Source organism: Kogia breviceps, chromosome 2 (assembly GCF_026419965.1).
Source record: "Kogia breviceps isolate mKogBre1 chromosome 2, mKogBre1 haplotype 1, whole genome shotgun sequence".
NCBI classification, from domain to species: domain Eukaryota; kingdom Metazoa; phylum Chordata; class Mammalia; order Artiodactyla; family Physeteridae; genus Kogia; species Kogia breviceps.
In genome coordinates this window covers 141697944-141723258 of record NC_081311.1, presented here as the reverse complement: position 1 = coordinate 141723258, position 25315 = coordinate 141697944, and the positions used below count along the sequence as shown (strand labels likewise).

The 25315-nt window shown below is 44.3% G+C and overlaps 1 protein-coding gene across 2 annotated transcripts in view; it reads right to left on the bottom strand.

Annotated features, from left to right (window-relative positions):
* The window catches only part of ITGA6 (integrin subunit alpha 6), a 77446-nt gene that overhangs the window by 31360 nt on the left and 20771 nt on the right, over positions 1-25315 (bottom strand). For both annotated transcript variants that reach the window (XM_059055417.2, XM_059055415.2), the window contains exons 2-8: positions 9981-10105; positions 8195-8274; positions 6539-6794; positions 4753-4884; positions 1270-1480; positions 382-575; positions 145-233 (exon numbers count right to left, since the gene is read on the bottom strand). In XM_059055417.2, coding sequence (XP_058911400.1) covers positions 145-233; positions 382-575; positions 1270-1480; positions 4753-4884; positions 6539-6794; positions 8195-8274; positions 9981-10105 — 1087 coding nt within the window. The remainder of the gene's footprint in view (positions 1-144; positions 234-381; positions 576-1269; positions 1481-4752; positions 4885-6538; positions 6795-8194; positions 8275-9980; positions 10106-25315) is intronic.

Genomic DNA, 25315 nt, shown 5'->3' with positions numbered 1-25315 from the left:
ACATTTTTTATAAAAACAAAATTCATACTACTGTAGACTTGTAAATAAAACATGATTAGTGTGAAAATTCACATAAACCTAAACATTCCATTAGAAAGCAAACTGTTGAGACCTTTATTGTAGAAATCCAGGTTATCTGGTTACCTGTGTTGGTTTGGTATTTATTCCGTTCGCAGATCCGTGGTAGATAAAAACCTTCCCCTTACCATCGTAGGGTGCTCCAACTGCAATATCTGTTGACAACACCATATTTTAACAAACATTAAATTTTAAAAGCATTCCAATACAATGTGTTAAAATGAGATGCCATGAGCACTCACTATTTTAGACAATCAAATACTCTATAAACCATGACCAATTCACAATCTATTAATAGTCTACCTGGGTAGCCATCTTGATTAACATCGCCGATATTTTTGACTGCAATGCCAAACATAGAATCTTTGGTTCCATTAAGACGAATTGGCTTGACATTATTCCATCTGCCTTGCTGGTTAATGTAGACATACGCTGCACCTCCAACTTCTCCACTTCTATCAAAATACTGTGGGGCTCCAATAACTATATCTTGCCACCTGAAAACATAATGAGGGGAAGAACTGTGAACCACTGGCTCAAATACCAGCGAGCTCAGGGAGAATCCCACTTGCCCAGGTATTAAGGACACAAAGAGATATGATAAAAGGACCTCAAATCTGGAATTTATATATCATCAATTAAAGTATTTTTTAAAAAACCAAGGTAGCCTCTAATAAACACCCAAAGAAAAATATCAAGGGTAAGAACTTGAAGCCAGTTCCCAAGTTACATCTATAATGCGGAGAGACTCCCAGTAAAGATTCTACTCCCCTCACCTTCAACTCTCTACGAGACTCAAACTGGTACCACCAGCCTTTGTATTGACTTTGTATTGACTTTGTCACCAATCCCTACTTTCAACAGGACATTCTGGATGCTCCAACAGCCCCTTAAGAAACCACAGAACAGAACCTCATAGGTGTCTTTTTAAAATTTAATTCTAATTCTCACAGACCCATGATCCCAGCACACAGTAAAACTGAAAACTGAAATTGTAATCCTACCCACTGGGGAGGGTAATGGATGCCTACTGCCAAAATATAAGTGATGAAGAGTGATGGAATGGTAAAAATCTGGCAGCAGAAATATTTTTTCCATCAACTAACCTGAAAGGATACTTCTTCTCAAGACCTACAGAAGCCAGAGTAACAATGAATTCTTTGCAAATATAAAATAACCTAAGAGGCTTACCCATCTTTGTTAAGGTCCACCACTGCCACGTCATAGCCAAATGAAGAAGCCAGCCCTTCCCCGTCAAATATGTGCTCAGGGAGAAGGTGCGCAGACTTCAGGTCTCTTTTAAGCAAAACCACAGCTCCGCTGTGATTGGCTCTAGGAGCACCAGATACAAAAGTGATCTCATCTTTGGAAACAATACCCTTCCCTGAGTCCAAAGAAAACCCTAGAAAAACAAAACAGTACATATCAACTCTGTTTTTCAGGAGGTATTTAACACTGGTTACTCCCACCACTCTCCTTCTGACCCTCCCCACCAGCTAGCACAGCTATGATAAGAGAGAGTCACAGAACCAAGAGATTTGACACAAGTACAAAGTAGTAGGCTATTGCATTGCTTTCTATGGGAATGTATTAAGACTTTTAAAGAAAAGCACCTATGCTATTTGGCATCTGTGTAACTTGAATCATGAAGCATTCATGCATCTTAAGAATCAGTTCGAACCCCATTCTAATACTGAAACTGCTGTCAAAGGAGATCAAGCTAGATACTAAATTATCATGGGAAAGTTACACACTATAGAGATACAACCTGACATAGTGTAACTGAGTGCATGTTATAGGGCTTTGCTATAATGTAGTAGTTAGTAACTTCTGTATTCAATCTCCTTGGTCGTCAGGCAAGAATAAGAATGCTAACAACGTTACTATACCACAGACAGCGCTTCACTATTTGGGGTCAACTCAGCTCTCAGACACAAACATGCAAACAAAACCATGATTGATGAGCTAGAGTTGAGAACCTGGTATAAACAATAGAGGTGAGCAAGTTGTCATCTGTATCAATTACATACTTGTTCAGAGGGCAGAAAAATGGTAGAACACCTCACCATAAAGCATCAGGTAGGATGTCAGATTACCAATATTGAGGTTAAATGGCAAGCAGACACAAACGCCCATATCAGAATCACTCAAATTAAGCCAATCTTTCTATGTAAAGGCGAGGCAGATGCAGAATACTATAAGCTCACCCTCTTTATTGGGTTTTTTTTTTTTTTTTTTTTTTGGCGGTACGCGGGCCTCTCACTGCTGTGGCCTCTCCCGTTGCGGAGCACAGGCTTTGGACGCGCAGGCTCAGCGGCCACGGCTCACGGGCCCAGCCACTCCGTGGCACGTGGGATCTTCCCAGACGGGGGCACGAACCCGCGTCCCCTGCATCGGCAGGCGGACTCTCAACCACTGCGCCACCAGGGAAGCCCCTCTTTATTGGGTTTTATTTACAAAAAGCTTCACCACTACTGTTGCAGTTCTCAAACTGCGAAGTGAGTCGAAAAATAGGATAAGCTACAAGTTTAGAAGAGGGCGATACAATTGCATCCAGCTCTGGAAGCCATCTGTCTGCAGCGCCTCAACCACGGCATGCTTTTTATGTGTGCTTCACTTGAAATGAAATAGAAAATAAAAAGATTTATGCTCTGTATGGATCAAAAAAAAAAATTCTTAAATGACCATGACCAAGACAATTTATTTGTCACCTCAGAGGTCACAAACCTAGGTAGCTATTCATCATCACATCAGGGGATGTGTCGGGCTGCTCCCTGGGAGGCTGTGTTTTATAAACAAACTGATCGGTATCTGTATAGGAAATGCTGGTCAAAAACAGCAGGCCTGTACACATGCACGGGACGGGAGAGATTGAAGAAAAAGCAATTATACTCGGTAAGAAGCACGCCAGCTACTGCCGTGCTCGCTGGATGATGAGGCCACCACTGCATCTGGCAAGCCACCCTCTTTGCCAGCTTCCAAATCTCATGCAGATCATTTTATTCCTAAAACCTACTGATTTTTTTTGAAATGACAGATGCACAGACAGCATGGACAACCAAAATGTAACAGTACAAACTTGACACTTTTCCCCCCCCAGGCAACCACTTTTGAGGAAATCCATTCCAAAAGTGGCAAATGTATTCAATAAAAAATGTTTAATATTTTCAAATGTTCCAATAGAAACTAAGTTTATAAAATCCATGGGCATCTATCTTAGAGACCAAAGTGTTGGTTTCTTGACCAGAGCCATTAAATTGAAATACCGTAAACTAATCCCTAAATAACCCATTTGAAGAGAGGTTGTCTGTTAAAATTTATTCAAATAAAATATTGGTTTGTTGATAATATTTACCTTGGAAAGGATTTTACCCTGAAAAAGCCTATTTAATAATTGAGACTGCAAACCACTCGGCCTTGTGTACCCTTCCGGTCCTGCAAAGCCACTAACAACATTCACACACCCAGCTGCTTCCCACCCTGCCCCAGTCATTTTCATAAGAATTTCTTCCCTTGGCTAGGGGATTATTATTATTATTATTTTTTTTTTTTTTTCCAGTACGTGGGCCTCTCACTGCTGTGGCCCCTCCCGTTGCGGAGCACAGGCTCCGGACGCGCAGGCTCAGCGGCCATGGCTCACGGGCCCAGCCGCTCCGCGGCATGTGGGATCCTCCCGGACCGGGGCATGAACCCATGTCCCCTGCATCGGCAGGCGGACTCTCAACCACTGTGCCACCAGGGAAGCCCTACAACAATTTTTGAAGAATACATTTACTAATACCTTGTTTAGAATTATTTTTAGATCTACACCTATTTTTTCTTTTTTTAACCTTCCATTGTTCTAGTAATATCTCTAGCATATGGGTATGTCTCTATTTTTTAAAAAGAATAGGTTACTATTTAGGTTTAGGAGATTTTTTACATTTTTTCCAAGAATTGCACAGTAATTATTCTTTATGTCAACTCATACCAAGAATTAAAGCTTTTAAAAGCCTTTGTGTAATTACCATAATGCACATGAATAATTTAGGACACCCATTAGTAATGCAAACAAGCCTTGGGAGTTAAGGAATTGGCACTTAGACACAATCGGAGTGTCCTCAAGAGCTGCCTTAGCAGTCCTGCTTAGGCTCAGCTGTAAAGCCCCTGTGCCACCCGCCAGGGGCTTTGTGTCAAGAGGGCCCCAATCCAGGAGCAAGGCCAACCAGTGAAGAACAGCAATCACAGAGGACAGACCTGGAGGTCTTGACCTGCCACTTAAGAGTAACTTCATAAATGCAGCTCTTAAAGAGTCTCTCTCCAAAAAGAGGCACTGAAGGGAGAGGGAAGGCATTTCAGCCTCCTGCTAACATCCATGCATGAACAGCCTGCCTCAGGTTACAGAGGCCGACACTAGCTCAGGAAACAGACCTCCACACGGGAGGACAGAAGATTTTAGGAGATAGTAGTAGGTTTCCTCCTGCTTTGAGCAAGCTCAGGTCAGACAGGAAGGATCCCAAGCATCAGTCACGTTCGTTACCTTGGGATCACCAAGGCTTAAATTCCAGTAAATGCAGCCACAGTCCCCTGGCTCCAACCTGGCCTCTTCTCTGCCTAGCAGTCCAGGGTCCTGTGACAGCGGTGTCACACAGAGGCATCTGAAGAGGCAGGCATGCCGTCTACTCTCGTTCCTACCTAAATAACTGTTAGCAGGAACAGGAACTAGACTTTCATCATGGTCAGTCTCTCCACCAACTTCATAAGGCCCATCTTCAAAGATGTTCATGTCAAAAAAAGTGTTATTCTTTTGCTCTACACGAACGATCCCTAAAAGAATGAAATGGTTAAAAAAAATGAAGATGAAACAAAATAAAATAGATGGTTCCTAATAAATATTCCTCATGTTATCATTAAGCACAGAAAAAAATGTCTGGAGGAAGAAAAGGAGAAGAAAGATGACTTTTGAGGTTATTAAAGTTAAAAAATCATGTTCGTGTAGATTTTTACATCAAACAAATTTGTTCTAGTAATAAAAAAAATGCCCATGCATTTTCATGAATTATCTTTATAATGCCATGACACTAGATGGAAAATGGAATGTTTACCTAGTTAACTAAACCTACAAAAAACTTTTAAATTATATGAACCTGATATATTTTACATTTTTTATAATCCTAAATCAATTTATCTTTTTACTATACTGTGAAAGGAAGATTCATATTTTGATCTTTTCTTCCAATCACTTTAAACAAAGATTTAAAAGCTTTAAAAAATTTTCACAGCTAATAATTAAAAAGAAAAGATCTCACATAGTCCTCTATAAATGGTAACATTTTAAGTCAGAATTTATAAAGCAGATAAAACATGTTTCCCATAAATTAAATCGTACATAATTGATGGGTGATTTTATTGTTTTGTTTTACTATGTATGGCCTCTATTCTTGCTAAAATAAAACAATTTCTAAATTCAAGTGTTATTTCGATTAGGCCAAGATAACCTGACAAATGCTGTTACGTGGAAGATTTGGTTGGGGCCGGGGAGGCCAAAGGAAATTATTCCCAAAGGTTGCTATCGAGCAAGGTGTTCTCAAGGATCACTTCTAATAGGAATGAAAACTTAGAAATTTCTGAATGGAAAAAGGGAAATTTTTCCTAAGTTTTTTCTGACTAGTGAAAATGTTATAACACAGGATTTATTTTAATAAATTTCTCAAAAAAAAAGTCTTATTTCCAAATCAGATGCATTTCTCTTCACTATGGATTACAAGTCAGGTTAATTGTCCTTTATAACACAGTGGTTTTTCTACACCTGCTTAATTTCTTCAGAGAAGTTTGAACTTTTACTACAGGAGCACTGACCATGTTCATCCAGGCAAAAAATGCAGGCCATTCTTCTCCCTCCCTCCCACCCTCCTGGTGGCTCCTTTTACCTATATCACGAAATTATTTAAACAATATCATTAAACAATCTTTCCAGAAGTTATCCAAAATCATCTCAAAATTCCCTAATTTGACATCTACGCTTCTAACTATACTGCTTTATTAGCAAAACACGGCCTTTTAAGATAATACATAATGAAAAAATGTCTGTATTAATACAATGTTATTTGTACATGACACCACTCAATTATTTTCAGTTTTCAGATCCCTACCTTAAAATTAAAACTTTCAGCTTCATGAAACAGGCAAACGTAAAACAGCAAGAACTAATGTTAATTATATTCTTACAGAAGAAAGTTAATAACTTATATTAATGTAAACTGCTGGCAAAGGGAAAAAAATCTCTTAAAACATACATTTTGAACAGTATCTGTTTTTAAAAATCAAAATTTAGATATTTTGCTATCCTACCCTACTTCTACAACATAAAAGTGCCTTATAACACATAATGTTTTCATTTAAAATGTACTAAATCATAGTGCATATAATAGCAATTATGTAATAATTCTAATCTCTATTTCTTTAAATACACACGTCATACCTTTCCAGTTGTAAGTGCCTGGGGCTCCAAACGCAATGTAATGAAAGTCTTTCGTAAAAGTAGCTGCTACACCTTGCTGGCAAGAGCCAAATTTTTCATGACCTCTTAATCGGCCATCACAAAAACTCCAGTCTCCTCCATCCATATCATCTTCAATCCTGAGATTCTGACTTAGGACGTAACACCTTCCAAAAATGTCTCGGGATTCCTGTTTTGTATTAACATGCTGCCTTTTTTCATATCGATGAGCACATGTCTGCAAACAGATGGAATAAAGTAGCCCATACGCGTCGGCAAACCTTACGTTTTCCATTACAGATTGGTGAAATTGTCAATAATCAAGAGGTTAATTCTAAGTGGGATGTTAAATGTGGCCTCCTCCTGAGATTGGATCTGAAAACCAGCGAATCTTCCTCCCCAAAGTTGCAAGAAGGAGACCATTATCTAGCACAGAGCTTCTGTCTTGCCCTCAGCCTGAGAATAATGCTCCAATCCAAGTACTGAATGCCAATCTGTAATCCACAGCCAAATTTATTTATAAATTTACCGGTCACATAAACAGTGGGAAACACCCTATTTCATCTTCTCAGTTTAATTGGTTTTCAGTGGCTATATAAACCTTCACATGAGTATGTTTGTGAAAATAAGTACTCATATTCCAGAGGAAAGAAATCATGGACATATATTTACAGGGGTCAGGCTACCACTGCTAAAACAAAGACATTTTCCTTTTACCTATACCATTTCCTTATAATCAATCCTAACTAACTTATCCTCTAAACCCTGAGATTAAGTTTATTTTAAAAGGCAGAGACAATTACACTGCTGGGAGAGGTGAAATAATCTCTAATTTTACAGGGTATTCATGGCCACCCTCCACATAACAGGCTGAAAACACGTTACAATGTCCAAGTCAATTTCGCATAATGCATCCCCTTAGATATAAAAATGCAGTGTTTGGTAAAATTCTCACTTTTCTCAAAATTCTACATAAATTTGTTACAGCAACCAGATTTTGAAAGAGACAGAAAGATCATCATAATCCAGCCTGGCACCTCCAAGGCCACCTTGCACAATCCATCTAACAAATCCTTTTTTCTTCGCTACCACTTCTATTTGAAGAAGCTCAGAATATATAATAAAAGAGTTTAAAATTATCTGATCCTTACTTTCCATGACCATTCCCATATTTTTTAAACTCATCTATAATAGCTACATAGCTCCTGAGACAAAAAGCATGCTTAGTTTTTTTTGTTTGTTTTTAACATCTTTATTGGAGTATAATTGCTTTGCAATGTTGTGTTAGTTTCTGCTGTATAGCAAAGTGAAGCATGCCTAGTTTTGCTTTGCTTCTTGTTTTAAGACCACCTAGAGTTTTAGGGACATTGGTAAAGGTTTTTAAATAAGTTCTTTGAATCTGAAAGTTCTAAAGAAAAGCAGATTGTAGAGCTGTTTCAAAATAGATCAGAAATCACAGGAAAAATAAGGCTTTCATTTCTTCTTGACATCAATTCCTGCTTTAAAGCAGTCAGTTTTCTAGACTGTACAGTCTATGCAGGCAGAAGTTCTGCCTGTTTTGTTCAATACTGTAAGCCCAGCAGTGGCACACAACAGGCACTCAGACACTGTGGAATGGACACACTTCTCTACACTTACCACAACTTTGCCCCCTGGACCTTGGCTCTGGACAGTGACCCCCATCCACTGATCTTCCTTGCTTTCTGATGAAGGGTCAGCTGTGGAGAAAGCAGCACAGGTTACACACACACAGTTAGGACTTCAAAGCCACTGCAACAAGAAATGAACCAATAAATGAACAAAAATATAAGAAACAACTTCTAAATTGCCTTGACTCCAAGTCTTACCACGTAATAAATTTAGTTACTCAATCCAGAAAAATTACTTCTCATCTTAAGAAAACAGGTGAGTGATTATTGGTATGAATGTTTCATAAAATTCTTTATATAAAATACATACCTCTACCTGGTAGCTCTTCACTTTTTCTGACATCCAGGGTCCTGAGTACAGAAACTACCATCCAAACTAACAAAAAGTGGGTACTTCTCTACATACTCCCAGATTTGTTACATAATAGCATGAACTCTTCTTTACTGCAGATGGCAAGACAAGGCCTCAGACTCACTTTATAACTTCCTATCAATGCAGAAAAGGAAAGTGATATATTTATTTTTACCTCCTTCCTCCAAAAAGGAGAGAGGGAAACCACAAATCTCACCATGTGCTCTGAATCAGTATCAATCTGAGCCTATTGTTTGACCCTACATCCAAATTTTTGCCTTCCTCAATGAGAAGGCAGGCATGATTTCCAATCTTGAATCATTGCAAAACTATGAAACCTAACAACTTTAGGTAGACAGAAGGAAAAAATGCCAAAATGTTAAGTAAAGAGCAATTATGCCTACATTATCAGTGGGTCTGGGTTTTTCCCTTACAGTTCAAAGTCATTTACAAGTTTTCCACAATTAACATGTATTATTTTCTAATCACTAAAAAAACCCCAAAAAACAAATGCTGTTTCTAAAAAGATGAAAAAGCAAGAGAAGAACATAAACATGAATCTGCAAATCTGCTTAGACCAAGAATGTCAAACTAGGTTTGGTTGCAGCTTCTCAGGACCCTAATTGCTCTTCCTACCACACAGAGTCTGGGCAAAACAAGCCTCTAACTTAGATAGTAGGGCAAAATTTATCCATGTTGGCCAGCTTTCATTTAAGAGAGATCTGATGTTTAAACAGTCTTTCTCCCAAATATTTTAAACAGCAAATGAGAACTTTTGGCCTCTGAGTACAAAAGACACATTCAATTTTCTTCGCGGCTGTGAATACAGTTTTTCTCCCGTAGAACCTCAACACATCACTAGGTGGCGACATCGATACACCATATCACTTTAGAAAGCAGAGTTGGTGGCGGTGGGGGTGGGGGGGGCAGGAACTACGCTGCAGCCCAGTGACTTAAAACATAAATGTGCTCAGGGCAAGCAAGAAACAGACGAGGCTGATGCAGTTAGGGAGGGGGAAGGGTAAGCTGTGACAAAGTGAGCGAGTGGCATGGACATATATACACCACCAAACGTAAAATAGCTAGCTAGTGGGAAGCAGTCGCATAGCACAGGGAGATCAGCTCAGTGCTGTGTGTCCAACTAGAGGGGTGGGATAGGGAGGGTGGGACGGAGGGAGACGCAAGAGGGAGGAGATATGGGAACGCATGTATATGCATAACTGATCCACTTTGTTTATAAAGCAAAAACTAACACACCATTGTAAAGCAATTATACTCCAATAAAGATGTTAAAAAAAGAGAGAGAGAGGCCCTCTCTCCAAGAATAAATGCTTGTCCCCCCATTTCCTTCCGCCTGGAAAGGGCAAGTGGGATACAAGGCAAGTTGGTCAAGGGAACCCTGAATGAGTGCAGAAGAACTCACCGTCGTTATCAAATTCAATCCGTGGGCACGGCCCCCGAGAGGTGATGTCGCAGCTGTACAAGCCTCCTGTTCTGTTGGCCTTCTGCAGCGGAAGGGCCACTGCCCGTGGGGCCCCCACAAGCAACCTGTTGACAAAGCAGAGAATTTGCAGATTTGAGTTGAATACACATTAACGTTTCAATCAGTCAGAACCAGGAGATATGGGGTTATTCTTTATCAAGAGTTCCCTAATTCTCTGCCAGTTTAGGTGGTGTGGGAGAACAAAAGCAGAGCCCTGTGACACACACACACACACACACACACACACACACACAACGATGCAAGTCAAGCACAAGAAGAAGGGTTGTTGAAACAAGGTGAAGGATACGTGCGTCTCTCAAAGCATCAGCAGCTCTCTGCGGAGCACGATTCTGGTATTTCAGAAGCCACGCTATGCACAGAGCTTGCCCCCTACACATAAGCCAAGGACATTATAAGGAACCCAGACACAACAAACACTCCCACACTGGAGAAGAAAAATGGTCACATTAAACTTAACAAGCGATGATACGTCCATTTCCAACATTGTGCCTTCCTGGGGGTGGTTTTCAAAGGTAATTTTGAATGTCCCCCAGATTTCCAGTTTTTACACTGTTATTAATTAAACCAGGAGGCCATTAGACTGAGGTGGCTCTAACGCGGAGGTGAAGCGTAGCAAAATCTCAGCCTGTAAACGCCTCAAGGTTACAAAACCAAACCCTAAGGGCAACCAATCACAAACTGCGTCCATCCCATTAAATCATGTCCTTGCTTTGCTTCCTTACTTTCTCTGCGTCTTTCCCTGCTCCTGTCGGTGGAGCAGCGCTAACCACTTCCGCTTGACGTGGCCAGGTTCGCACCGATTTCTGCCCAAACTCATCGAGTTGTTAATATGCCTCAGTTTACCTTTTGTTTGTTTTTTGTTTTTTTGCGGTACGCGGGCCTCTCACCGTTGTGGCCTCTCCCTTTGCGGAGCACAGGCTCCGGACGCGCAGGCTCAGCGGCCATGGCCCAGCCGCTCCACGTGGCACGTGGGATCTTCCCGGACCGGGGCACGAACCCATGTCCCCTGCATCGGCAGGCGGACTCCCAAACACTGCGCCACCAGGGAAGCCCTCAGTTTACCTTTTAACAACACAGATTTGGAACCAAAACTTTGCCCAAGATACAACTCGACTGAATTACTCTTTTGCAGCCTCTTTCTGCATCAATTCTTACTTCCTGGCACTTTGGTCATCTCGATAAGCTCCTCCCTTGATCGTCCAATTAGTCCCCACCAAGGATTCAGGGATACCACTTATGTACTAGTAGGCATCCTAATACTGCCTCTCCCCTCCCACCTCAGAGTTCTTGCCATCTCCAGTAAGAGGGGCTCCTAAGCCAAACCCACAATCCTTAAAATCTGTTTCCCAGCCAGAGGGATCTTTAGAGACCCACTACCTTTCTGCTGTGTTCCTTTTATTTAATGCCCTTTACTCACCATCAGTTTTACAATCTTTGGGGTCTGGCTGACGGACAACGAGGAGAAGAAACAAAGAGAAAGAACATACACCTGTCTGGACAGAGAAACAGAGCTGAAAGAGAAACCAGGCTAGAGTTGGGGAAAACGGCTGGGAACACGAATGTGAACCAACAACCAACTCCCAAAACAGAAAAGCCACTTCTGGCCTTCAAGAAACTCACAAATCTCAGATGCCAAAAACAAAAAAGAACAAACAAACAAACAACCCCCCCCCACACACACACAACAGTCCTTAACCACTTCTGTCTTTGCTGTGATCCCAATAAAGGATTTAACTTTTTTTTTTTTTTTAAACCAATGCAATGCATTGGGTACAATGGATGGAAAATGCACTCAGAAAACAGATGGGAGCCAGACTCTGCCCCGGGAGAGCCAGTGAGGAGGGTCTTACAGAACGATGGCTGGCTTGTGTGGGCACATGCATCCCTAGCAACATCCTTCCTCCCAGACCCTTGGGTGGGAGACCATCAGCCTCCACCTCCAATCCGTCCATCATTTAAGGGATGAAACAAAACACACCAAGGTACGGAGCTGCAACAGAGACTCGTCAAGACCATCGTGGGGTCCTTGGTGCCTGGAACTTCTGGGCAGAGGCAAGGCCAAGGGCTGTCCCACACCTATTCCGCTAATGTCATTCTTGATCCCAGGAGCTCTGACAAAGAGCTGAGAGGTGAACTAGCCTACACTGTGAGTGAACAAGCTCAATTATCCAGCAGGTGTGGAGATGGAACCCTGTCTAAGTACTTTGAGGGATAAGCAAAGTGCTGGGGTCAGAAGCACAAAATCACAGGATGTGGGCATTGGAAGCACCGGAAGATGTATCCAGCCCTCTAACTTCACAGATGAGGAAACAGAGGCTTTGGGGAGTAGGGTAAGTACCCTGCCCCTAGGACCTCACAGCTCCTTGTGAGCCAGGAAAAAAAAACTACCTTGGGGCAATGTTTTCTCCATTCCTCTAAATTGCTTCCCAGGAAAATAAAACCCAGGATTTTAAGGTGTTTACAATTTAAATGAAAGAGCAAAACCTACACAAATGAAACATTGAAACAAGAACTGTTCCATTTACTGACTAAGACAAATTCAGAAAGGGTGAGGGAAGGCTGAGGCGAAGCATTATTGCAGCTGGGTGGGGTGAAGGTCATGAGATTTCCTGTAAAGGTAACACTCCAACAGGGAAGGCTATAACGAGCAGAGCAGGCCAGGAGTTCCAAGGTTATTACAGTGTACCTTCTCTGACCACTTCCTCTCCGCATCCCCACCCAAGGAGCCTGGCAAGCTACCATAGGCAGGTACTGGGGCTCGTTATTTCCCACTGACCGTCCTCGCTCATTTGTTCACTTATGCATTCCACAAACATTCAAGAGCCTCCTAGGGTGAGTAAGAATTGCCCCGCTCCCTGCCAAACCCTGGCCCTGTGGGAGCCAGATCCATAATCGGGTCTTTAAACCACAAGGAGGTAGAAGCAACCTGCCCTGGAGCTAGTGTCACCTAGAGATGACAGGAGCTGGAGGTGGTCTAGTGAGGGGCACAGCATGTGCAAAGGCTGAGAGGGAAGGAGCCGGAGGAAATGGAGGAGTAGGAGTCGGGCGATGCAACAAGACGCGATTGCATATGGGCAGCCTGATCTGCGGAGCTCCGCGTTCCGGTGCAAAAGGTCACAGATAAGCAGCACCTCAGAGCCCCTGGCTTCCGCTGACCTTTTGTCCCCAGCAGGGGACAGGTGCTTCCGGGTTTCCTGTTGTTGAAAAAGCTGCGGAGATTGTTCCATTTACATGGACAGTCCTTCAGAGCAAGCCGCTCCCTCCAGCCCCTTTTGCCCTGGCTGCGTAGGAGGGCTTCTCCCTCTTCAGTACCTGCAGATTCCACTGCTTCCCAGGCCCTCAAAGGACGGGACTCTACTACGCAGGAACCCTTTCACTCCAGTTGGCTGGCTAGTTATAGGGCTGTAGCGACAAAATTTCCCAGATGCTACGAATGCCGAGCTCTTGCAGAAGTTCCCCCGCATTCTTTGTGGTGGCTACTGCATCTGAAAGCTGACCACAGAGAAGGATGGAAGCAGCTGGAAGATTGGGGGTGGGGGAGAGGGGACAACACACAGGAAAAGGGAACTTGACAAAATAAGAGAAATGTACCTCTGGAGAATAATGTTAGCTGTCACACCGCCTTGTGTTCCCAGCACTATCTTTCCTCCTAGGTCCCTGAACAGTTGGCACAATAAGCCCCGCTTCAGAATCTGTCCCAGCTCAGACGGAGGAGGCGGGGTGCTCTGGGGCCTCAGGCCACAGGTAGCCAGAGGGGGAAGAGCAGACACCCATCAGTGGGGGTTGCCCCTGCTCTAGCCGCACCCCATTCCCTGGGAGCACACTTACAGGAAGACAATGATGGAGAGGGCAGGTAGAGCTAAGTCAGACAGAATCAGTCATAGAAAAGGTAAGGAAGCACCTTGACGGAAGAACACGGTACCCCCAACCAAAGTCAACAACTGGCAGGTGTCTTAATCCTCAAGGTAAAGTCACCGTGTCTCTTGTTCAGGAAATAAACTCTGATTTCTGCTTAGAACCAGCCTTCATCACAGGAGGTCACAGCCCATTAGCTGAGGCTATGTCTGGCAAGGACAAAGAATTGAAAATAGAGCTGTATCCAGTCAATGACACCATCCCCGGTGCAACCCATCTACTTCCTCATTAAGTCCTTTAGGACCTGGACACTGGCCTAAGCCATTCGGAACCCAGCCTGCTCCTGGGATAGCACAGCGAGTGCAGCTCTAGGAGGGACAGTCTCCATCTGGGGGGGAAGACTCAGGCCACACCAAAATCCAGTTTCTGCTCAAATGCCAATTTTTTTCCCTTTGAGGCTGGGTTTAGTGTGAGCGCCAGGAACTCCGGGCACTGCAGGGACGGATGCCCACGGCAACTCCTAGCGCCCGGGGAAGCAGCTGCCAGGCTGTTCGTTTTCTTTTAGGAAGCAGCAGCAGCAGCAGCAGCTGCTTTTTACTGACCCGCCCAGTACCACTGGAGGAATTCAGAACTACAGTAACAAACACATTCAGAGTGACAGGAACCAAGGAACATGAAGTTATGGCTTCTGAAGGGAAGTGGTGGAAATTAACAGAACAGGGTCTTAGAAACCTATTCCCATATCAGGTCAAAAGAAAAACTGTAATCAAGGATGGGCAAGAATCTGGATTTGAACTAAGATTATTTTAGACACCAAAAGGAACAGGAAAAATTACTTCCCAAATTGCTTTCCACAGGGCCATTGGACAATCACCTCCACTGTTTCAAGCTGTACTGACATGAAAACTGCCTTGGGATTCCAACATATTGGAAACTTACCTTTCAAATACAAAACTCAAAATGTGTAGAACCACATCATCTTTAAAGATGAGAAATGAAATTTGAAATAGTAAAATACAATGTAAAAGGCAAATTGCACAAGCGTGGCAGTGACTGAGGACATGATATAAATTCAGGTCTATAGAGTCTAGATCAAAATTCTTGGCACAAAGATGCAGGACCCTTATCATGCTATTAACCACAAGGTTATTTCAAACTCCAAGTAAGCCATACTCCTATTTCCTATAGTCAAGTTCTCCCCCAAGCAGAGCCAGTATACTTTTGCATAACTACATCAACCAAAAGTTCTAAACACTGGGGTACTTTTAAAACTCTAAGGACAGGGCTTCCCTGGTGGCGCAGTGGGTGAGAGTCCGGCTGCCGATGCAGGGGACATGGGTTCGTGCCCCGGTCCGGGAAGATCCCACATGCCGTGGAGCGGAACTCTAAGGACAATAGCAGCTTTCCTTCATGGTTTTTGGCAATAATTCATTTCCTCAAGGATTAAAGATTCTGCCTCTAGCTATGCAACTTTGTCCCAGGAAATGTGAAATATTGCTTCATTAGAACAAGGACACTATTATTGCTTAATTTAAAACACAGCCTTCTTAGTTTGTCCAAATTAAACCTTAATTAGAAGATGGCATTAATAATTCAACTGTGTCACCTCTACATTTAACCCATCTTTGAGCTCAGTCTTTAACAGTAATAAATATGGATGGCAAGAAATCAAAAACAACTTACAGTGGAAAGCAACAGATTCTACACTCATCCCAAGTCCCACTCTCTGGGCAGAACTCCTTTTAAATTCTGGATTTACTTCTCTAGAATGCTAGATATTGATATTATGCTAATACATTTATTTCTTGACTTACCAGCTTTAGGCAATTAACTGTTGATACCACAATATGAAAAGGGGAGAGCTTAAACTACTTGCTACTTTCCCTCCTATGTTTAATAACTATATTACTTTAGTTCTTCTATTTGCTATGCTTTAAGTAATATATTTTAATTTATATTTTCTCTTCATCAATTTCTGATAAAATCTCTCCATTCCCCAGCTGGGGAGATGATGCTATCAGCACTCTGTCTCCCCAACTTTCCTCTTGGTGCCTCCAAGTCCTACCATCCATTGGCTATACTTTTACACTATTACCAGAGCTATCACCATTTACAATTTGTCTTGTAACCACATTTTGGTCACCTGTTCTTTTATACAACCAGGTAAACATTATTCAGTGCTGAACCAAACAGCATTGAAATTATCCTCTATCTGGGACCAGTATCAGAAGCTCTTGCCCTCCAAGGATACTGTTCCTAGCATCAAGGTCAAACAGACTTGCTTTCCTTCCATTCTATCAATTGTTTGGTGTACTTCACATTTGGACCATGACTTCTGCTTTTCTTGGCATTTCTCATTACCATTTTTTCTCCCTTACGTAGTTTGCTTTTTTTTTTTTTTTTTTTTTTGGTGGTACGTGGGTCTCTCACTGTTGTGGCCTCTCCCGTTGCGGAGCACAGGCTCCAGACGCACAGGCTCAGCGGCCATGGCTCACCGGCCCAGCCGCTCCGTGGCATGTGGGATCTTCCCAGACCGGGGCACGAACCTGCGTCCCCTGCATCAGCAGGCGGGCTCTCAACCACTGTGCCACCAGGGAGGCCCACGTTGTTTGTTTTATTCCAGCCTCAATTGTTTCTAAGCTCCCAATTGTACCTTGTATGAAATCAGGATCTCTTCTTTGCTCAGATGCCCTCCTAAGAGTACTTGGACCTCCTAGTACCTCACAGACTGACTGTTCTTCTAGGTCTGCTGTACAGAGTCAGGGTCATCTGGGTCTGCTGTACGTGGTCATCCTAGCACTTCCCTTTACTGCCCCCTCCTGGATTGGTCTCCTTTGACCTAGGGTCTCATGTTTTCCTCTTATTTGGTTTTCTTAAATGTCATCCTAAAGAACAGTACATGATAGGTAAACTGAGTCCCTGCATATACAAAAATGTCATCTGCTCTCACTCCTGACTGATAGTTTGGGTGTAGGATCTAGGTTGGAAAACACTTTCTTCAGAACTGCTCTAATTTATTCTAGTATCCAGCGCTGCCAATGAAAATTCTGACGTAAGTCCTATTTTTGTTTCTTTAAAGGCGACTTTTAGGCTCTGCACGTTAACCCAGGTGTTCTGAACAGCACGACAGTACCTGTGCGTGAGCCTTTTCTCGCTCACTGTGAACTGCGTGGCCTCTTTCAATCTAGACTTAGAATATCAACTTCCAGGAAACTCTTATGGTGCATTGGTCATTTTACTTATTCCATTTTCTGTTATTTCTGGAATCTCTGTTAGCTAGTCAAGTGTGGGACCTCCTGGATTAATCTTCTCACTTTTTTCTTCCCTCTCTATGCTTCTGAGACCTGACTTAATTTTCTAGTATTTCTAATGAAATTTAAGTTTCAGCAATTATATTTGTAATCTCCAAAAGCTCTTTGTTTGGACTGTGCCTTTCACATGACAATGCACCCTATTCTTATTTTGTGGATTAACATATTCTCAAATTCTCATATTCTAAGCATTTCACCTAGAAGTTTTTTTGGTTTTGTTTTTCCTTTGTTCTCCTTCTGTTCCTGGATTTTCTGTTTCTTCCAATTTTTCTTCTGGTTTACTTCAGCCATTCCCTTTCATGCTGCTAGCTCCCATCATATGCCCGATAATCCTTGGTTCTCTTGTTTTGCTGTTGCCTAAAAAGGTCCGTTTTTGGCTTGGTCTCACCCCGATCAGGAATTCTGAAAGGGAGTCCTGGGTGGGGCCTGCTGACAGAGGAATCACTTTAGGCTGAGTGAGTAGGGAGCTGCTGTCAAGACTGAAAACCAGTCTTCAAATTCTGGAGGAGGAAGGTTTAATTCTTGGGCTGCCTGCGTTCACACTAGAAGCCCCAGCTTTCCCTAGCTGTTTTTTAAATACTATAACTGCCTTGCTTACCTCTACAAGAATCCATTCTTGAGTTGTAATCATTTAAGCTTTGTAAAACATGCACCTGTCAACATCTCCACCACTTTCCCCCCAAAAAGAAAGTACTATGGTTTTTTTGTTTTTGCCAGTGTTAAATTCCAGCGTCCTATACTCTGTACAGAGAGATGGGGAATGAAGGTGTCATCTGGCATCTGTGGTCCAGCATATAGGCCTTTACTTCCAGATCCACGCCTGATTCCCAAAGCCTGCCTCACCTGACGATTCTCAGGGTGGGCACAAGGCAGACCACCTGCCCCCACTTTTCCCAGTCCCTGCATGATATACTCCTGAGTGTGGCTCCCTCCCTTGTTAAGGCCATAAGCCAGACCCCATCTGCTTTCTGCCTTTTAGTAATAATCTCTCAGCCATCACAGAGCCCTGAGGAGCCTGAAGGGAAACCTGTATATCTAGTCAGCCATCTGGAACCATAAGTCAAAATCCAATCATTTCTTGAAGGAATCAGATTTTCACCCCAGCCTGGATTCCTTGCAGTTTGAAGGTGAATGTCCTTTTCCCAGCTGTTACCACAACATCTCTTCATTACAATCACCCCTCATATACCAGGGATTCCTCGTAAGACTCCGCGCGTGGGGGAAAAAAGATCCGAAAAAGGGATTTTTGGCCAATTTGTATATGTAAGCCTTTATGAATGTAGATGAAAGAGTCCACTGACATTTGATTATTTATGCAAACATTTTGAATAACATCTTATTAAAAATTCATCTAATAGTTTTACGCTTATTTCACAAAGCAATTGTATTCAAACTCCATATGCTTTGACATTACTTTCTGAAAAGCAATGTCTAACCCAGTTTTCCAGGGCATTTCTAGGACATTTTAAAGTTTATAACCACACCTAAGACTTGCAATTATCGTGTCAAATTCTGAGGAATTATTACTAAATGTGAGCTAAATTTCTTTGCTTCCTTTTTGAAATCATTTTATTGAAAATATTTTAAAACAAATTTAACCTCTATCAGCACCCACAGTTATAACTGATTGAGGTCCCTTTAGGCTAATGTGTTTATAGGAACAAAACTTTGTTGCTCAAGTAAAGTAATCACGAGGGCAGCTCTCTGAGGAGAATGACTTTATAAGGGCTCCAATATAAGGTGGGATAATTTGGGGATAAAAAATGTATCTTGCCTTATATTTAAAGGTGTATGGAAAACAGCTCTAAAGCCTCCAAGTTGGAAAGCTCTCTGTGCTGTGAACAGGAATCTTAAGAAAGGCCCCTGGGTCACGCCTTCTCCTCCTCTGGAAGGTCTAGGCCCTTCCACACAAAGGCCACATTGTACTGCGTCATTTTTGGTCAGACTGTCCACAAAGTGGTTAAAGCTTCCAACATTTCGCTGGGCTGACCATAGGTCCAGGTTTCCCCAGGACACTCCTGATTCACACCTATTGTCCTGGGCCCCCTTTCATTCTCCTAAATGTCCCAGTTTGGTAGATAAACTATACAGCCATCCCAGCCTCAGGTATAAAGCTAGCAATGTAACCTGACTGAGGCAACAACTTGAATTTAATAACACCATCCTTGACAGTCCAACTGTGTGCTTGGATATGGCACGGTTTCCCAGGTACCGGGGAGTTCCTTGGGCCCAGGAGGCCCTACAGTCAATTTCCACATGACCAGGCTCGCCGAGGGCAGCTTGTCTGGTCATCGAAGCTCCACTGGCCCTCTGAGAGCCCCTCTCCACCGTAGCCAGGCTGACTTTCCAGGTGTCTGCCGGCAGAAGCACTGTCCCTCCTCTGGCTGGAGGGGGAGGTGTCTGCTTTCTAAGGACCAGCAGTCAACAGGGAATGTCCACACCCCACCTACCACCCCCAGCCACCATCAGCAAACCTGGTAACCTGCCCAGATTGCTAGGAGTTTTGTCCTTTGCTCCCCTTCCTTCTTTACCTGGTGAAGAGAAGAACAGGCATTACAGCTTGCTTGTGCTTTAACCTAAACCCCGTATCTCTGCCTCTGAGTCAAATGGCTTCAGAGGAAGGGCCTGCTTCTCTCTCCTTTGGAACCAGAAAATCGGTCAATCATCAGACTAACTCCCATGTTAGACTTTCCAAACAAAGTACATACATTATTAAAGTTATAAAACTTAAAAAGACTATTCTTATTTTGATGACTGGTTATTTGAAGATCTAAAAATATATGAGGGAACTCTGCACTCAAGAACTGATATCCAGGGGCTTCCCTGGTGGCGCAGTGGTTAAGAATCCACCTGCCAGTGCAGGAGACACGGGTTTGAGCCCTGGTCCGGGAAGATCCCACATGCTGCAGAGCAACTAAGCCCGTGTGCCACAACTACTGAGCCTGAGCTCTAGAGCCCGTGAGCCACAACTACTGAGCCCACGTGCCACAACTACTAAGCCTGTGCTCTAGAGCCTGTATGCCATAACGACTGAAACCCATGCGCCTAGAGCCCGTGCTCCACAACAAAAGAAGCCACCGCAATGAGAAGCCTGTGCACCGCAACAAAGAGTAGCCCCTGCTCGCTGCAACTAGAGAAAGTCTGTGTGCAGCAACGAAGACCCAATGCAGCCAAAAAATAAATAAATTTATTTTAAAAAAACCTGATATCCAGCAGCAGTGAGCTGTGCATTAGCAAATATTATTTTATTTAATGTGTGCTGTTAGTCCTGAAGAATCATTTCCAAACAACCCAAAAACTAAGTACAGATATGTTGGATAAAACTCTAGTTTTCCTATAAGTAGTCAAGATAGGAAACAGACTTGTCTTTTTCAGGGAAAGTCACTGCTATTCACAACCACGTAGCAGTGCCCGGGTGCCTGGCTGAGTGTCAGGACATGAACTCTGCCCTCGCCGGCCCTCTGCATAGGGCAGGGCTATGAGGCATCTAGAATGTAGCTCCACGAAGGCACACATCTTGCTGTTTTTAACCCACAAACCTATCCCAAGCTCCTGCAGCTGGTGCCAGCACATGGCGATGCCCAAGTATTCACTGAAGAATGACCACAGCCCAACCACCTCGAGGTAGGATGTGTAAGAGCCATTCTCCACTGCCCTGAACAGCAAAGCAGGTAGCAGAGGTCGTTACTACCAAGTGACTTGGTGGCAACAGCCATCTACGCAATGAGACCTTGAGTTGGGCAGGTGTGTTCGTTTTCTGTGGTTGCTGTAACAAGTTACCACCATCTTAGTGGCCTGAAACACAGATTTTTTTTTTTTTTTTTTTTGTGGTATGCGGGGCCTCACTGTTGTGGCCTCTCCCGTTGCAGAGCACAGGCTCCGGACGCGCAGGCTCAGCGGCCATGGCTCACGGGCCCAGCCGCTCCGCGGCATGTGGGATCTTCCCAGACCGGGGCACGAACCCGTGTCCCCTGCATCAGCAGGCGGACTCTCAACCACTGCGCCACCAGGGAAGCCCAAACACAGATTTTTTTATCTTACAGTTCCTGTGGTTCAGGAGTCTAGAATGGGTCTCACTTGACTAAAAAACCAAGGTGTCAGCAGCTCCTTTCTGAAGTTTAGAGGAGAGTGTTTCCTTGCCCCTGCCAGCTTCTAAAGCTGCCTGCATTCCTTGACTCGCAGCCCCTTGTTCCATCTGAAACATCAGCAGCAAAGCATGTTCAGATCTCTTTTACCTCCCTCCTCCACAGTTATAAGGACCCCTGTGACCACACTGGGCCCACTGGGAAAATCCAGGACAATCTCCCTAATCTTAAAGTCAGCTGATTAGCAACCTTAATCCGTCTGCATTAACCTAACACATTCACAGGTTTGGGGGGTTAGGACACAGACTCTTTGTAAGCATTATTCTGCCTATATTACAGCAGGAAATCTAAACAGTCTTTTTCTTTTTTTTTTTTTTTTTTGCGGTACGCGGGCCTCTCACTGTTGTGGGCTTTCCCATTGCGGAGCACAGGCTCCGGACGCGCAGGCTCAGCGGCCATGGCTCACGGGCCCAGTCACTCCGCGGCATGTGGGATCTTCCCGGACTGGGGCACGAACCCGCGTCCCCTGCATCGTCAGGCGGACTCTCAACCACTGCGCCACCAGGGAAGCCCTAAACAGTCTCTTTCTTATTGAATTGTACGCAGATACCAAGAACTTGAATTTGGAATGATAACCTAAAATACTTTTGCAGAAGCTAAGTATATGTCAAGAGCACATTCTGGGTTTACCTTCTCCCTCACTTTTGACCCTTTTGACTGTGCTGCTTTCAAACCCCTCAACTACCATTCTCTCTCCTGGCTCAGAACCTCTGCACACACTCTTCTCTCCCCCCAGAATCCTACTCTCCCTCTTCAGGCCTCTACTTTAAAACCCTTCGTGTATCTTCCAAGCTACGCCAGGCCCCACCTCTTAGAAGTCCTCATCTACCTTCCCTTCCAAGCACGACCACGGTCAGTAATCATGACATGTGAGAGGAACTGCATACTGGCCACCTCCCTCACCAGAAGGTCAGCTCCATGGGGGCAGGGCCATGTCTGCTCTGTTCACTGCTGTGTCCCCCAGTGTCCAGCTCAGGGCGAGCACTTAACAGGTATTTTTAGTGAACCAAATTCATCATAGTAATTTACATAGCTAAAAGGTGAAGTTCACTTTTAATGATTTCAACACAGCAGATTTAAACTAAACTGAGAAACCTTCCACTATTTCTACAAATGGCAGAGGAAAACGGGGGACAGCACTGCCTGCTGCCCCCCTCATCCCTTGGCCTATTTCCAACAAGTCAGACTTTCTCCTTTGAGGGCTCCAGTTGGTCTTCAAAATATGTCGGTACTCTGTTTTGTATGGTGATTTTTAAACTGTATGTAAAAGCTAGATTATAATGCATAATGTGGCATTGTTTCAGAACAGTTATGCCAATAAATCTGAGTAAATGATGGTGAAATGCTGGCAGCCAGTCTGAGAGCACAACCTTTCAATCATCCCCCTGTCCACTCCTTCATTCCTTCAGCAAATATCTCCCAAGCTCCCTGCTGCAGGAAGCGCTCTACCCTCGCTGTGACCGGGCTGCCTCCCTGCCTCAGCTGGACCTGTTGGAGCAGTCAGTGGTTCCGATTTCCAGGATTCCTACCAATTAATGCCTTTCCAAGAGACACAAAAGAAACTGGTCTTAGCAACACCTTACACAGACAGCAGTTTGCCTCCATGGCCCAACTGCATCTGGGAACCACAGGAGGAGTTGGGAGGTTTCAAAGGTAGCTTTAACATCAGTGCTCTTATCCATGACCCAGCTGCAACGACACACACCAAAATGAGCCCATAGGATGGGTTTTGGGAGAAAGCTTTAAAACATCAACTTGTCAAATGAAGCTTGAACTTTGTTTCTGGTTTTAAACATGCAGAACCCATAAACCCTAATGTTTTTGAATGTCTTTACTCAACCCACTTGGATTCTCCGCAGGGCTACTTACAGATGAGAAAATACAGGAGAACTGCCCTGTTCCCGTATGTGGGGTCACCATGTGGCTCTGGTCCTATGACACTGCTACCTTTTTACCACCATCACTTGCCCTCCCCGCCCCACCGAGACTCCAACCGGACCGACCACCTGAATTCATCCTTTCCACCAGGCTTTTCGTTCACGCTTCCACACTGCGCAGATGCTGTCCATTCCCCGCAGAACGTCTGCCCCATCCCCAACTCTTCCCTAGACCTCCACTCAACTCCAGCATCACCTCCACGAGTGAAGCCCAGCCCTCTCTGCCTCCTCAGGGGTTGGTTGCCATGTGGACCGTAGCTGAGCCCTGGTATCCCTTTGGGCAGACCCAATGCACACTGACCCCCACCAGGCCCCGGTTTCCTGGAGGAGCTCATGGAGCCCAGCTTGATCTCATCTGAGCCCGATTTTAGGGAGACAAGAATAAAGGTTCAAAGAGCACCTGCCCAGGTCCTGTGGTCAATTATGCAGCCTGCATTTAAGACCTTAACAGTCAAAACAATTAACCACCTGGAAAGAAGAGCTAGAAGATCGAGGGAAACTGGACAAGGAAACTGAATACATTCCACCTCTTTCTGAATCAAATTCTAAAGCCAGGGCTTCCCTGGTGGCGCAGTGGTTGGGAGTCCGCCTGCCAATGCAGGGGACATGGGTTCATGCCCCGGCCGGGGAAGATCCCACATGCCGCGGAGCGGCTAGGCCCGTGAGCCATGGCCGCTGAGCCTGCGCGTCCGGAGCCTGTGCCCCGCAACGGGAGAGGCCACAACAGTGAGAGGCCCACATACGGCAAAAAAAAAAAAAAAAATTCTAAAGCCATATTTCATTCACTGTTTGAGAGGAATCCCCAGAGTATCAAATTCCTCCACAATCTTAGCAGTAAGATTAAGCACCAGGGGCTCCTCTTCACTGTTAGAACTTGACATGATAATTCTAGGAGGGCACCATGCAGAGAGCTTTGAACTGTGGGCTCACGTCCCTTATTTATTAAGAGGAGAGGGACCCGAGAGTCTCTGTGACTTCCCAAGTCTAGTTTCATGTTGATCTTCTAGTCCCGTCCAATTAGGAACTAGACTGAGCAGCTGGAGAAAAAGGCAGCAAGGCCTATGATACGAGCCCATCAATACTTGCCAGATTTATCCTCCCCCTTGCTGGCGGTACCCCTTCCCATAGATCTTGGAGGCTTTCCTTGTCTCTGGCTATACTCTTGTCCTGGGGCTGGAAACACCTTCATTTAACAGGTGACTTTCAGAACATCTTTTCAGCCCAAACTTCTCCGCTAAGCTCCACACTCTGACACCCAGCTGTCTACTAGACGTCGGCACTTAGCATCTCACATTTAATGGGTTCAACACAGAACTCAGCATGCCCCCAGCCACGCTCCCCACAAGCCTTCCTTCTCTTGGTAAATGTACACTATCCACCCACGTGTCTGTTCAGGCTAGAAACCTAGGAGTCATCCTCGATTCCTCGCTTTCCCTCACCTTCCACATCCGAGGCATCAGTACATTCTCTTGGCTCTGCCTCCACATTTCACTCTGACCCACTTCTCAGTGGCTCCTTTGCTGTAAGGATGGTCCAAGCCGCCATCTGGTCACGTCTGGACAATTGTAATATCCTTCTGACTGGTCTACCTGCTTTCACTCTTGTCCCGCCCCAGCCCGTCTCCGCAGAGCAACCACTGCTCTTTCTACGTCTGAAGTCACATCACATCACCCCTCTGCTTACAGCCCTCACTGGGTTCCCATGGCCACTGCCATGAAATGCAACCTCCCGCCATGCTGCACAAGGCCCTACGTGAACTGCCCTTTACCTGCTGCTCTAGCCTCACTCACCTCGGGTGTGCAACTCCTGCCACACTGGCCTGGCTTCTGGCATTTGAACACACCAACCTGTTTTCCATTTCAGGGTCTCTGCAGTCACTTCCTTCGGCTGAGACCATTCCTGCCTCAGATCCTTGTGCGATGCACCCTTCACATCCCTCAGGGCTCAACTCAAAAGTCACCTCCTCAGAGAGGCCCTCCTTACTCATCCTACCTAGAGCTCTCCCT